The 15,860-nt window shown below is 38.0% G+C and overlaps 1 protein-coding gene across 3 annotated transcripts in view; it reads left to right on the top strand.

The window, feature by feature from the left end:
- The window catches only part of pdlim5b (PDZ and LIM domain 5b), a 109,191-nt gene that overhangs the window by 56,178 nt on the left and 37,153 nt on the right, over positions 1 to 15,860 (top strand). For 2 of the 3 annotated variants that reach the window (XM_051686057.1, XM_051686059.1), the window contains exons 4-5: positions 4,447 to 4,474; positions 6,127 to 6,656. In XM_051686057.1, coding sequence (XP_051542017.1) covers positions 4,447 to 4,474; positions 6,127 to 6,656 — 558 coding nt within the window. The remainder of the gene's footprint in view (positions 1 to 4,446; positions 4,475 to 6,126; positions 6,657 to 15,860) is intronic. The other variant, XM_051686060.1, reaches the window with a different exon arrangement.

Genomic DNA, 15,860 nt, shown 5'->3' on the forward strand with positions numbered 1-15,860 from the left:
GATGCTAGTGGCTAACACTCCTTAGCAACTGCACAGGGACATTCAGGCCAACACCACTTATATTTTTCTTCAGAAAATGTTCAAATGTAGCTGTTTTTGCAAGTCCATTTGGTACAGAAATTACACACTTTCTCTCTAAGACAGGATGTCTGTGTTGACCCCTGACCCCTTCCACACGGTCTACATCCCCTCCGATGTTTCTGTTGTTCACATTTGGCGCTCTGAGTGTTTATTATTACTCATTGTATTTACGCCTTTTAACTTCCTGAGTGTTTTCATTGTGTTTCCAGCAGCCCTTCACCCTCATTATGAGGAAACATTCAGCCGGTCGCGTCACCTTATATGGAAAAGCTTGAGAACGAGAGCCGTGTTCCGGAACAAATGATGCCGAGTCACAGTGACTTTTATAGAAGAAGTGTTTTTGTGGCCTGCTTACTGGACAGAGGTTATTTATGCGCTATGTGACCTCGTACTGGATTTATTGTTGATTAATGAGGACGAATGAAGCCGTCTAGACAGTGTGACTAGAATGCACTTACAAACGAGAACTTAGATAAATGTAATGCTGCGGACCCTGATTCTCTTTCGCAGGAGGTTTTTTTACACAGTCATGTTAAAGATTGTGTTAAGAATTAAGCTGGATTTTGGAAGGCTAAATTCACAAACACTCATTACGTGCGGGCACAATATTTCATCAGCTGATCATAAATCATAAAATAGTAAGCTATATTGCGGTCACATGACTATGCATGTTGAATTCATTGAGTGGCGTCCAGTTATCTCAGACATAACTATGCTTATTTTTCCATTTTCAATCCAGTGTTGTGTAAAAAATATTTAAAATTGTCCATCTGATCAAATAGTGAGTGAAAAACGAGATGTTAAAAGTCATGATTGATTTTTCTTTAACATTTTTATCCAAAACGGCTTATAGAAACAGTTTTCTGTGCACTGTGCCCTGGTTGTATATTGCTCGTGTTGGCAAATCCAGGTGTTCCAATCTCCAAAACGTCTGACAAGATTGCGTTTCACAATTTTACTTCTTTAGATCTAATCAGGCAAACAACCTGTTCTAGATAATGTGCATGCACGTTTTAGAGTAAAAACACCAGGCAATATGCCATTAAAACAATTGGCACTTTAAACTAAAATGCAGGACTTTCATTTTTAACAGCTAGCCCGTCTCCTTAAACGGACTATGATATAACCTATATCCCTGTGTGCAAATGTGGAAACTAACTTTCGCTGTCAAAGGAGAACAAAGTATTCTTGTTTTCATCCCCTCAGATACTTCTGCATCTGCCAAACCATCCAAAGATTCATCTGGAAATCTCGTATCTCACTTCAGCCACTAAGCAATGTTTTTTCTCTCATTGATGATGGCTCATGAGAGACTGAACTCTGCTGTAGAAGTTTTACAGTGTGGTGAAGACAGTTTGTGTAGTTATTCCTCTCAGGCGTTCTGCGCAAGCTTGTGATTGGCTGCCTGTATGGAGGTCTTTCGCTGTTGGCATCAGTGAAGAAGGAACGCTGGGACTGAGTGGCATCGTTTAATTTATGAGCTGTGTAATATAGCATACAGTGGGGATAAAAAGATGCAGTTAGTTTGAATGGCAGCTAGAAGACACAAAACTCTGGACACCTGTGGTGTAATTCTTAACATATACTTTTGTTCATTTAGCAGATGCTTTGATTCAGTTGAGAATAATACAAGCACAAGTGTTTTATCCAAGAGAGAAAGCAAAACAAGTAGTGCTACCATTTCAAACTACCATACCATACTATACCATGCTATACCATACCATACTACCATATCATACTATACCACTACACCATATTTATCCATACCAAACTACCATACCATACCATATTATAATATACCATATTATACTATAACGTACCAACCTTCCATACCATACTATAACATACCATACCAAACTACCATACAATATTATACAATACCATTATATACCCTACCAAACTACCATACCATATTATACCCTACCTTTCCATACCAAACTACCATACCATACCATATTATAACATACCATTTTATACTATACCATACTATAACTATAATGTGCCAACCTTCCATACCATACTATAACATACCATACTAAAACTACCATACCATATTATACCATACCACAGTATGCCAAACTAGCATACCATACTGTACCATCATACCATATTATACCATACCATACTATTACATGGCAAACTACCATACTATAATATATCATACAAAACTACCATGCCATATTATGCCATACCATTACATACCTACGAAACTACCCTATGTTATACTATACCATAATATACCACACTACCTGACTATACTATACCATATTATACCATACCAAACTACCATACCAGATTATAACATACTATATTATACACCATACCATATTATACCATACCAAACTACCATACCATACTATAACATACCATACAATAGTGGTTCTCAACCCTGTTCCTGGAGGTCCGCAATGCTACACATTTTGGATATCTTCATAATCAAGCATGCCTGATTCAACTCGTCAGCTCTTTAGTATAGACTCCAAGACCTGAATTGGGTGTGTCAGAAAATGGAGATATACAAAATCAGAATCAGAATCAGCTTTATTGCTAAGTATGCTTACACATACAAGAAATTTGTCTTTGTGACAGGAGCTTCCAGTGCACAAACAATACAGCAAAAAGACTGTAAAATATAATATAATAAAAATATGAAGTGAATAAAAAAGTATATATAGAAATACACAATAGGACAATATTGTGACAAAAATGTGCAGTGTTGGGGGGCCTCCAGGAACAGGGTTGAGAACCACTGCCATACAATACCATACCAAACCTCCATAGCAAATTGTAACATACCATACTAAACTACCATACCATATTATACTATACCCTACCAAACTACCATACCATACTATAACATACCATATGATATTATACCATACCATACTATACCACCATACCATATTTATCCATACCAGACTAAAGTACCATACCATATTATACTATACCATATTATATTATGCCATACAACGTACCAACATTCCACACTATACCACCATACCATACTATAACATACTAAACTACCATACCATACTATAACATACCAAACTACCATGCTATATTATACTATTCCCAGCCAAATTACCATACCATACTATAACATACCATACCAAACTACCATGCCATATTATACTATAGCAAACTATACCCTACCAAACTACCATACCATACTATAACATACCATACCAAACTACCATGCCATATTATACTATAGCAAACTATACCCTACCAAACTACCATACCATACTATAACATACCATACCAAACTACCATGCCATATTATACTATAGCAAACTATACCCTACCAAACTACCATACCATACTATAACATACCATACAATATTATACCATACCATACTATACCACCATACCATATTTATCCATACCAGACTACCGTACCATACCATATTATACTATACCATATTATATTATGCCATGTAACGTACCAGCCTTCCACACTATACCACCATACCATACTATAACGTACCAAACTACCATACCATACTATAACATACCAAACTACCATGCTATATTATACTATTCCCTGCCAAATTACCATACCATACTATAACATACCATACCAAACTACCATGCCATATTATACTATAGCAAACTATACCTTAGCAAACTACCATACCATACTATAACATACCATACCAAACTACCATGCCATATTATACTGTTCCATACTATATCCTACCAAACTACCATACTATACCAAACTGCCATACCATACTATATAAGACCACCACACTGTTGTTTTAACTGTAACATACCATACCAAACTACCATGCCATATTAAACCCTGCCTTAAACATGCAAAACTACCTTAAATACCAAACTACCATACCATACTATAAAATACCATACCAAACTACCATACAATACCATATTTGTACCATACTATTCAATACCATTGCATACCAGACTACCACACCCGATTACACTATACTATGCCAAACTACCATACCATACTTTATAAGACCACCACACTATTGTTTTAACTGTAACATACCATACCAAACTACCATGCCATATTAAACCCTGCCTTACAATAACATGCAAAACTACCATACCATACTATAAAATACCATACCAAACTACCATACCAGATTATACTATACCATACCATACCAAACCAAACTACCATACAATACCATATTTGTACCATACTATTCAATACCAAACCATACCAGACTGCCACACCCGATTACACTATACTGTACCGAACTACCATGTGATACCATATTACACCATGTCATACCAAACTATATTATATCATACTATACCATACCTGTTGTGTTTTTAGGGTAAAACCAAGACTGTACATGAGGGCTATGTTAAGTGTCTGTTTTATTTTTACAGATCTTTTGCTAAAATGGAGACAACAAAGGTACGTACAATTCAAACTAAATATTTAAATACATTATGTAACACAGTGTCCTCACCAGGCATGACTTAATATACCTGTAAAGAGCTTAAATGGTTTAATAACTTTTTCCAGATAGAAGAAGAATTTTTAAAGCATCTACATGATCTAACATGTTGTCGGACTATTAAGCATAATCACTGTAAATACGCTCAATAACAGTGAAAATGCTGCCTGAACAAAATCACAGCCAATCAAAACATATTTTATGTTTAAGGTGTGTGAAAGCATGTAATTTTTTGGATGTTAAAATACTGTGCGAAGCAACATGTCTTGTCGCATGTCACTTGTCACCACAGGTGCCCGAGCACCCACGGAAAAGCACGAGATATTCCCCATTAATTTTCTCTATAGGCATTTCAAAAAAATATTTTAATAAATATTTCTCAGCCTTGACCCAAACCAGAAAGCTCTATTATTAATTAACGATATTAAAACATTTGATTTGAAGCAAATAATGTTAAAAAAATCGAAAAAAGCGATTGGTTATTGGGAACTTCTCTGATTGGTGGATGTCGTTTAGAGATCGCAGTTCCGGCGTGAGATCTGGACTCTGGACCCGGAGGAATTATTTGTTGGATTTTACGAGACACTGCAGATTGAACTCTTGAATAATGAATTCATCAAGCGCACCACCGCATGGAGAAAAATACTTTGTAATTCAGCAGGCTGAGCATGCACAATCTTATATTCCTTCCTGTTACTCAGGATAAAAATGTTTATAGTTAATGGGCATTTGTTGCATGCGTGGAAGTGTTCGTGCATGGACCATGCTTAGCCCAAATTACACTGCTTTGATCACACTGCAGGAAAATCAGATTTTTTTTTTTTCGAATATGACTGTTCAAACTGCAGGTTATACTGTATGTGGACCGATTAGATTTTTTTGTCGTTCAGACTGCAGTCGCTTTTGCTAGCATGTCCAAAAGTTGTCATAGTAATGATGCAAACTTGCATATGTTCACCGTGTGTGAAAGTTTATGGATGTTTTTCATGAGGGCATTCAAATATTAACACATTCTTCGTTGTCGAGAGTTTTGTCGTTAGGACACCCGCGGGCAGAAACATAAATCGGCGCCTGTGCTCATCACAGTCGCAGCTGGTTGATTCGGGAAAAAACTCAGATGAACATAAATGAGATTTATTTCTTGTTGCTTTATTACATCACGCCTGGTTAGGACACGGATGTTTAGTGTGTGCAGCATGTTTTGAAGGCCTGATGTATTGCATGTGACTGTAGAACTGTGAATATTTTGGCTTCCCCTCATTACAGTTCACTTTCTGAAGTAAATTTCAATTTTAATAAATTATTTTCTGATGTTTGCAATGTGAAATACATTCAGGGTTCCCACGTGGAAAACCCTTTGTGAATATAATTTTTCAAAGAATCAATCAAGCATCAGTTTAAATGATTCATTAGCGAATCGTTCTGAATCCAGAATCCAGAAAAGGTCATTAAATTCTTTGGGTATAAACTGTGGGAAACCTGTATGTTGAATAAAATCTGTTGGAAAAGTTAAACTGATTGTATTTAGTGACTGTTATGAGGGAGCGTGACTCCTGCATGCATGTGCTGTGGTGTAAGTGTGTTGCATGTCTTTCATCACTTCCTGTAGAATGAAGCACTGGAGATCATAAAGCCTGTGCCCATCAGCCAATCAGCTGCGCCCGCCACCAGCTCCCCCGCCAACCTCGTCCCGGGCAACAGTGCCTACAACAAGACCGCACGGCCTTTTGGCGGGACCGTTAATACAGTTCGATCAGTCAGTCCATCCCCGGCCCAGACAGCGCCCAAAGCCGCCATCCCCTCTGCCTCATCTGCGTTCACTCCAGCTGCACCTTCCGGGCAGCCCCCTCAACCCCCCTTCCCGCTGGGCAGCAGCACCAACCGCCCGCTGTCCTCGCCTAGCTCCACCCCTAAGCCCGCCTCTGGCCGCTCCCCCTTTGCCAATTCCTCCTCAGCGTCCTCTTCTGGCTCCTCCTCCCCGGCGAGAGTGACAGCCCCCCCATCTGTCCCCACCCCCCCGCAGCCCTCTGTCTATAACACGCCCATCAACCTCTACTCCAATCAGAATGCCTGTGAGGTGGCGATGGGTCAGAGGCGGGGTCTGCTGGAAAGCAAATCTACAGGAGAGCAACAAAATGGGTAGGTGGAGCGAACTGACCAATCATTGAGATGCCTCTCCACTTCCTGTTCTTCTTAACTCTTCTTGTTCCTTCATCTATTCTGTCACCGAACAACGTTGTCATTTTTTCGGTGCACCTGCTTCGATTTGTTATTAAGAATAGGATTTGGATGCTCTGTTAAAGGAATATTCCACATTATTTACAACTTATGCTGTATGAACAGGATTTGTGACATGTTCTTTAGAGCGGATCAGTTTGTAGTCCTAAAACCTGGGAGAGAATTATCATTTTTTAGCCATAGGTTCCCTCTGTAGTTTAGAATGAGGTTTTTTTTTTTTTTTTTTTTATGGAATTGGGAGTACAGCCAGGTCTTTGGTTAACATTACTTGAAGAGACTTTACTTTAAAGCTGATGTGTCTATTTGCTCCATGTTTAAGTTTATTCTTGTATCCTAGCCTACTACGCAAATATTACTATAAGTAATTAGTGGCCAAGCACAGAAGGTGTGTAAGCACATTGTATCTGTTAGTTTTCTTCTTCATCTCCACCATTGAAGTCTATGGCAGCCCATGGAACATTTTGGTGGAAAGTTATGAAATTTGGCACACTGATAGAGGACAGTCTGAACTTCTTTCATAGCAAATTTGGGGTCTCTATCTCAAACCCACTAATGCCACCAAAAGCTCAAAGTTTCACTTACTGTATGTTTATCCTAATAGCTTTTGAACTGTAAGGCCTAGAAACGAAATTCTTTTGCATAAATGTATACAAGCTTAACTGAATTTTAAAATCCAGAAGTAGAACTGAATTATCAACAATAACAATTTGCTTCCTCCATGATTCTATAATCGACACGCCCCCAACTCGTCATGCTCAATTACGACTTTGTGGTGGCGTTCATGTGTGCTCAACCCATACGATCATTCCGACATGACTTGAATGCACCATAAGATTCCTTGGTTCATGCTGAGTCCAACCATGAGTCGACACCAAGGTTTCCACCCGACTTGATTTTCCGCCATTTTGAGTTTTTTGAAAAACATACTTTTTCGAACTCCCTCAGGCCTTGTGTAAGGTTCGCACAAAATTTGGCGAGTATCATCTATGGACACTCGTGGCAAAAATTTATCAAAAGCATTTTGATAGACCAAACCGTTCTCGTGTAACGTATCAATGAATTTGATGGCGAGCACACCAAAGAGGTCGAGAAGCTAAATCTTAGACTAAACTTGGAATATGTGATAGTCATGATGCCCTGAGGGTACCTGAACAGTTTCAGCACAGCACCACCTACTGGTCAATGAATATGAGAAATGGCTATTTTTGCTAATAACTTAAGAATAGTTTGGCCTAAAATCATGAGGCTGCCAACACGGCAACATTCAGTATGTTTACATGCACTATAAAAATTTGATTTCAGTCAGGCTAATAATTCGTCCTTTTTAAATGTCTTTAGTCTGACTGAAATTGTACCAGTTGGATGTTTGAGAAGTCGGACTAACAGACTTAGATAATGCTCTTCGTCCAGTATGTATACATTTTGTTTTGGACAATAACTTGCATCAAGCGTTGTTCGTGTGCTCCAAAAAAACGTATGTATTACTGTAATATTCTGTAATGCATATATCATGTGTACTTGGACAGACTGAAGCTCTGCTATTTAAAAACCTGCTGTAGCTCCACTATAACTGTGCATGTAAAGTACGACTGACTCAACCAATGGTGTGAGTTGTGGGCAGACTATCTGCTTGTACAACCAATGGAAAACAGAGTTTCTTTGGTGCAAAAATTACACATTTCAGCTTTTAATAGGGTTTTCCCTATAAATGCATATTTTGCTTGTTTTTCACCATATGTGGTCCTGTTTTCATAGATGATAGACTTTATTTACTCACTCAATATAGTTTTGACTTAGAAGTCAACAATGGATCAAAGGAAACTTGTAAAGCGCTAACGAGTCCAGCATCTTCTGTCTTGAGGTCGAACGCGTGTTCCCTATCATGTGGTTTTACTGATTCTAGTAAACACATAAACTGTGGTGTTCAACATGTTGACTTGGATAAATACAAAGTTCAGCTTCAAATTCAGACCACAAGACGAGAAAAACAAGCGGAGGAGGAAAGAATGTAAGCCACAGGTTTTGAGCGGCCTCAGGGGCATTGTGTTTAGTTCGTACTTAACTGTTTGTTCCGAAGATTTCAGCCGTAAATTTCACTCGTTCTTTCCGTATTTAGCTGTTTAGAGGTGAATGTCAACATGAGTAATATGTCATGTTTTTCACTGTGAAAATCATTTAAGTCAGTACTTTTGTGTTTTTTTTTCCAGTAAAAATATCCATACATCCTTAAAACAAGATTAATTTCCTTGAGGAACAAAAATTTAGTGAAAAATATGTGCTCTTTTAGTGAAGAAATAAACAATTGACCAGTGCGGTAAAAAATAATAAAAATAAATTCTAGATATGTTTTTCAAGTCAACCTTTATTTATAGAGCACATTTAAAAACAACAGAAGTTGACCCAAAATGCTTTACAGATAAAAAACAAAAAAACAAATGACAGAGTGATATAAAAATATATATTAATTGTGATATATTAAAGTTAAATATAAAACATAATAAAACAAATAAAAACATTTTAAAATACAACATCATGTATTTATCCATTTCAAACTATTCAATGATCTATTCAAAAGCTACAGAATAAAAATATGTTTTTAAAGAAGATTTAAAAATGGCTAATGATGAAGTTGACCTCACATGGAAAGGGAGACTGTTCCAGAGATTGGACCTATCACAGAAAAGGCATGGTCACCCTTAGATCTATAGCGACAATGAGGAACCCTTAATAAAAGTTGATCAGAAGACCTGAGCACTCTGGTGGGGAAGTAAGGGTGTAGAAGGTCACTGATATATTGGGGCGCGAGACCAGATAGTGCCTTGTAGACATAAATCAGAATTTTGAAATTGACCCTGAATTTCACTGGAAGCCAGTGTAAAGATGCTAAAACCGGGGAAATATGATCCCTCTTTCTTGACCCTGTTAAAAGCCTAGCTGCCGTGTTTTGAACTAGCTGTAGGTGGGATAACGCAGTTTGGGGAAGACCAATGTACAATGAGTTACAATAGTCTAACCTTGATGTAATAAGTGAGTGGATCACAATTTCCAAGTCTTTATGGGAAAGAAAATGTTTTATTTTAGCGATAGATCTCAGGTGGAAAAAGCTACCCTTGACAACAGCACTGATCTGCTTATTGAAATGTAAAGAGGAGTCTAAAATCACTCCAAGACTCCTTACATGATCTTGTACATTTGACAACAGAGGACCCAACTGGGCAACCAGGCCAGGTAAGGAGGTCATGGAGGAACCTAAAATCAGAACTTCGGTTTTGCTTTCATTTAACTGTAAGAAATTGTTTGCCAGCCAATGTTTGATATCTTTGAAGCAATTTAGGGCGTTCTCAGATGAACAATTCTTGTCTACATTCACTGGGAAATAAAATTGGGAATCGTCAGCATAACAGTGATACGATATGCTGTACTTCTGAAAAATAGAGCTCAGAGGAATACACAGGGAAAATAACAAGGGTCCTAAGATTGACCCTTGAGGGACACCACACTGTAATTGAGCCGATGTAGAAGAAAAATTCCCCAAATTTACAGAGATTGTCCTTCCTTTTAGATAGGAGGAAAACCACTGGAGGGTCATCCCCTGGATGCTAAACATACATTCTAGTTGATTGAGGAGAATATTATGGTTGATATTGTCGAACGCGGTACTGAGACGACAGGTGAACCTGAATCCATGGAGAGTAAAAAATCATTAGTTACCTTCAACAATGCAGATTCAGTGCTGTGCAAGGGTCTGAAACCAGACTGAAATGTATCTAAAATGTTGAATGTATTTGGATAGGAGTAAGCAACTCTCATTTCCAAGATTTTGGAGAAAGGCAGTTTGGAGATTGGTCTGTAATTGTTGTGTATTGCCGAATCCAAAAACGTTTTTTTTTTTAACAAAGGATGATGTAGAATTGCATGTTTAGAACATCTCCACTTGCTAATGAGCTGTTAATTATTGCTGGAACTGATAGTCATGAAACTTCTTTAAGAAGGCGTGGAGAAAGAATATCCAGCTTGTAACTGGAACACTTCATCTTAGAGACTACATCTGCTAACTGTGCTGATGAAACTGGTTCAAAGTGAGTCAGGGAGCTGGACGGGGAAGGAATTAGTGGTTGATCAAATTGTGCAGGTACCTTTAATCTGCTCAATTTTGTGAGTAAAGAAGTTTTATCATTTAACCCTCTTATGGTATTGGAAAAAGGGCACCTCCCTTTAGTATTCACGGGCATTTTTGACTAGAAGGGTGAGATTAGGGATTTAACGGTTTCGAGGTTTCACAACATACCTGTACCTCGGTTTTAAAATGGACGGTTATCATACCGTCTCATTGACAGTATTGCGTAAATATAAAGAATAAAAGTTTCTAAAATACAAATCGGTTTAATTAAGACAGAATGAGCGACATTTGCACAGCATCATATGAACTTGGCGAGATTAAATAAATCTTTAAATTGCACCTTCCTCGTGTTACATTCGACTGTCACTAAATTTTAAAGGTGACATGCAGGTATCGCGAGCACATCAGAAGTGCAGCACGAGCGCATCATACAGACATGTCCAAGCCTGAACCTTTAATTCCGCCGCCAAAGTGGTTGAAGTCCACTGTCACAAGGCACTATCAATGTTGATGGCTACCCAGTCTGTAAAGTTTGTCGCTAAAAAGTATCGGCTCAAGCAGGAAACACTTCAGACCTTAAGCACAAATTATTACAATTCAATTTCATAAATCATAAAACAACAATAAAATATTTTTTTAGTTATAATCATCTGAAGACTGTACATGTTGCAAAATGTTTTTGTCGTTATTGTTTTACCGGTTTGTGATTTTGATACCTTGTCGGATTAAGAGAGTGTCCTGATGTTCAAGATCAAAAGTTAAAGGATTAAAGTTGAAGAAATCCAAAATAAAATTCAAGAATTGGTTATAACTGAAATATTTCTCTGTGTGTTTATCACACATATTTCATAACCAAATATTAAACTGCTAATAATATTATCAATGCAACTCTACCGTGATACCGTGGACATTTTATTGACTGATATCATACCGGGAAAAGTCATACTGTTAAACCCCTAGGTCAGATGTGTGATCCCCTTTTATTTTATTATGATAATGATACCATTTCTTCTTCCCTGAAGTAAGAACAATAAAATGATGCATTTCTTTTGGTATTTTATGCTATTTTGATTTTACACTTCTCAATTTTACCATTAATTTGCATATACGAATATGCAAATTTTTGAAAAACATAATAAAAATCAGAACCTACACTTCTGTAAGTTAAAACATGAAGAAAATATGAGAACGTGACAAATTGGAGGCAGATTGCAAACAAAATATAAATAACACGACTTGAACACCATGTCATGCCAGTAACAGCCAGCAGATGACTGTAGACACATACTGTGTAGTCTGATGACTTGTTGTAACCTAATTTTTTATTTTATCACAAGATATGCATTTGGATATATATTTAGACCTGATCAAACTATTATTTGTCAAAGATTAGCATTTTATAATTGATTTTAATTGTCAGTTTTTGCAGTTAATGTCATTATGCTTGCAATCAGACCTGACCATGGTGTTACAAAGAGAAGACACAGAATAAAATTGTTGTACTAATAATTTATTTCAAACATAAAAATGTAATAACCTTAAAACAAATGCATATTAATGTCAAGAAAATGAACATCAAGGAACAGAAGTGAATTGCAAAATTCTGAAAATTCAATTAGAGTATAAAACATCAGAGTAAACATTTTGCAATTTCAAACTTTCTATAGTAAACGTTTTTGTAAACGTGTGTGTGTGTGTGTGTGTGTGTGTTAGATTGTTGTCATCAGCTGGAAAACAACAGATAACTTGTGATGCCAACAATGACCAAAAGATGGCTGTAGATCTCCACTTATTGATGCCGTGTGTGTGTGTGTGTGTGTGTGTGTGTGTGTGTGTGTGTGTGTGTGTGTGTGTGTGTGTGTGTGTGTTTAGTATTGTGACTGATTTTTTATTTTATTGACAAATGTAATGTCTGTGTTATAGTCTCACCAGTTCTTTTTTGTGTGTTTGTGTGTGAGTGGATGTGTATGTTTTGCACTGAGGATGTTTTAGAGTCTCACACTGTAGTTTCTGTAATTTTTTTTTTTTTCCTGCATTGTGGCTGATTTGTTGATTGTATTTGATACAGCAAAAACAAAATTGCCCTGTTTTTTGGTCTTTCCCATTAATTTTCAATGGTCGGTCAATTTTGACCGCAAATACCAAAGGTGTCACTTTTTTATATACGACTACTAAGACTTATCAAATCAAGCCCAATTTATTTATTTATAATTTTCTTTTTTTTTTTTGTATGTTCAGATGGCAGGTGGAGGAAAAGTCACCAAGTCTTGTACTGCTCAGATAAAGGAAACCATTTGTATTAAATGAGGGAAAAAAATTTGGTCAAAAATGACCGAATACCATTGGAGCGTTAAACCAGATAAATTTAACAGAGAATATATGGAATATATTTTGACTTTTATTTCTCTCACACCATTACATCATTTTGGGGTTAAAGGCTTTTGAATTCTGTAACTAAACTTATGGCCTGATGTAAATCCCCTAGAATTTGTAATGGATCAAAATATCTGTGTGAAATATTACTGCATGCTGCTCTTGTCATCTGTATATTAATGGTTGTCATGGAGACGTTCTTCATAATATATGATTATGAGCTTCCTGATTCCTTATGTCCCATATGGCGTGTTTTTAGTGCTATGGGGACATCGACTCTATTTGTTTACGTCTGACTCCTGCAGTCGCGTCTGGTTACTGCTTCTCATTTACTATGTAAAGCCAACGGCTCACTACAGGAATGTTTGTAAGATTCCTTGGAGAGTTTCCTGCTGCGTTACTGACTTGAACAGTTAGTGTCCCATGAGGAGCAGGTGCAGTGATATTTGACCCATGTTCTCACTCAAATAAAAGTAATTTACTCCACTGTAGGAGGGAGACGGGAAAGGAGGCGTTCTGTCCTGTGTGTCGTTGTGTGTTCTGCGTCTAAGGCCTATGTTTGTAAGGCCTAAAACATAACATAATAGTACGCGAACACTTAACTACACCAGGTCAGGACGCAATTTGTAATGCAAAGCAAGTGGATATTGCATTCTCAGTATTATCTCTTAGTGTAAACCAGTGCTTTATAACTGGTGGGTTGTGACCCAAAAAATGGAACAAGCCATATAAATAGTTCCATTAACAAATCTTACTTTTGAAGAAGACTCATTTCAGATTTCAACTGGTGAAATATAACAAATTATAGTTATATTTAAAGGGATAGTTCACCCCAAAAATGAAATTCTTTCATCATTTACTCACCCTCATGCCATCCCATATGTGTATGACTTTCTTTCTTCTGCTGAACACAAATGAAGATTTTTAGAAGAATATTTCAGCTCTGTAGGTCCATACAATGCAAGTGAATGTTGGTCAGAACTTTGAAGCACCAAAAAGAACATAAAGGCAGCATAAAAGTAATCCATATGACTCCAGTGGTTTAATACATGTCTTTAGAAGAGATATGATAGGTGTGGGTGAGAAACTGATCAATATTTAAGTAATTTTTGTACTATAAATTGTCCTCCCTTCCCAGTAGGTGGCGATTTGCACAAAGAATACAAATTGCCAAAAACAAAAGAAGAATGTGAAAGTGAAAGAGGAGATTTAACATAAAAAAGGACTTAAATATTAATCTGTTTCTCACCCACACCTATCATATGACTTCTGAAGACATGGATTAAACCACTGGAGTCATATGGATTACTTTTATACTGACTTTATGTGCTTTTTGGAGCTTCAAAGTTCTGGTCACCATTCACTTGCATTGTATGGACCTACAGAGCTGAGATATTATTCTTTTTTTTTTTTCTCCCACCCCTTTTCTCCCCAATTTGGAATGCCCAATTCCCAATGCGCTCCAAGTCCTCGTGGTGGTGTAGTGATTCGCCTCAATCCGGGTGGCCGAGGACGAATCTCAGTTGCCTCCGCATCTGAGACCGTCAGTCCGCGCATCTTATCACGTGACTTGTTGAGCGTGTCACCGCTGAGATGTAGTGCGTGTGGAGGCTTCACGCTATTCTCTGCGGCATCCACGCACAACTCGCCACGCTCCCCACCAAGAGCGAACCACATTATAGCAACCACAAGGAGGTTACCCCATGTGACTCTACCCTCCCTAGCAACCGGCCCAATCTGGTTGCTTAGGAGACCTGACTGGAGTCACTCAGCACGCCCTGGATTCAAAGTCGCGACTCCATATGTGATAGTGTCAATGCTCGCTGAGCTACCCAGGCCCCCTGAGATATTCTTCTAAAAATTTTGTTATACACATCTGGGATGGCATGAGGGTGAATAAATGAGAGAATTTAAATTTTTTGGTGAACTATCCCTTAAATACATTTCTTCCAAAAGGCATGTTTACATATACACTATATTGCCAAAAGTATTCGCTCATCTGCCTTTAGACGCATATGAACTTAAGTGACATCCCATTCTTAATCCATAGGGTTTAATATGATGTCGGCCCACCCTTTGCAGCTATAACAGCTTCAACTCTTCTGGGAAGGCTTTCCACAAGGTTTAGGAGTGTGTTTATGGGAATTTTTGACCATTCTTCCAGAAGCGCATTTGTGAGGTCAGACACTGATGTTGGACAAGAAGGCCTGGCTTGCAGTCTTCGCTCTAATTCATCCCAAAGGTGCTCTATCGGGTTGAGGTCAGGACTCTGTGCAGGCCAGTCAAGTTCTTCCACACCAAACTCGCTCATCCATGTTTTTATGGACCTTGCTTTGTGCACTGGTGCGCAGTCATGTCGGAACAGGAAGGGGCCATCCCCAAACTGTTCCCACAAAGTTGGGAGCATGGAATTGTCCAAAATCTCTTGGTATGCTGAAGCATTCAGAGTTCCTTTCACTGGAACTAAGGGGCCAAGCCCAGCTCCTGAAAAACAACCCCACACCATAATCCCCCCTCCACCAAACTTCACAGTTGGCACAATGCAGTCAGACAAGTACCGTTCTCCCGGCAACCGCCAAACCCAGACTCGTCCATCAGATTGCCAGATGGAG

This window comes from Myxocyprinus asiaticus, chromosome 43, assembly GCF_019703515.2.
Source record: "Myxocyprinus asiaticus isolate MX2 ecotype Aquarium Trade chromosome 43, UBuf_Myxa_2, whole genome shotgun sequence".
NCBI classification, from domain to species: Eukaryota; Metazoa; Chordata; class Actinopteri; order Cypriniformes; family Catostomidae; genus Myxocyprinus; species Myxocyprinus asiaticus.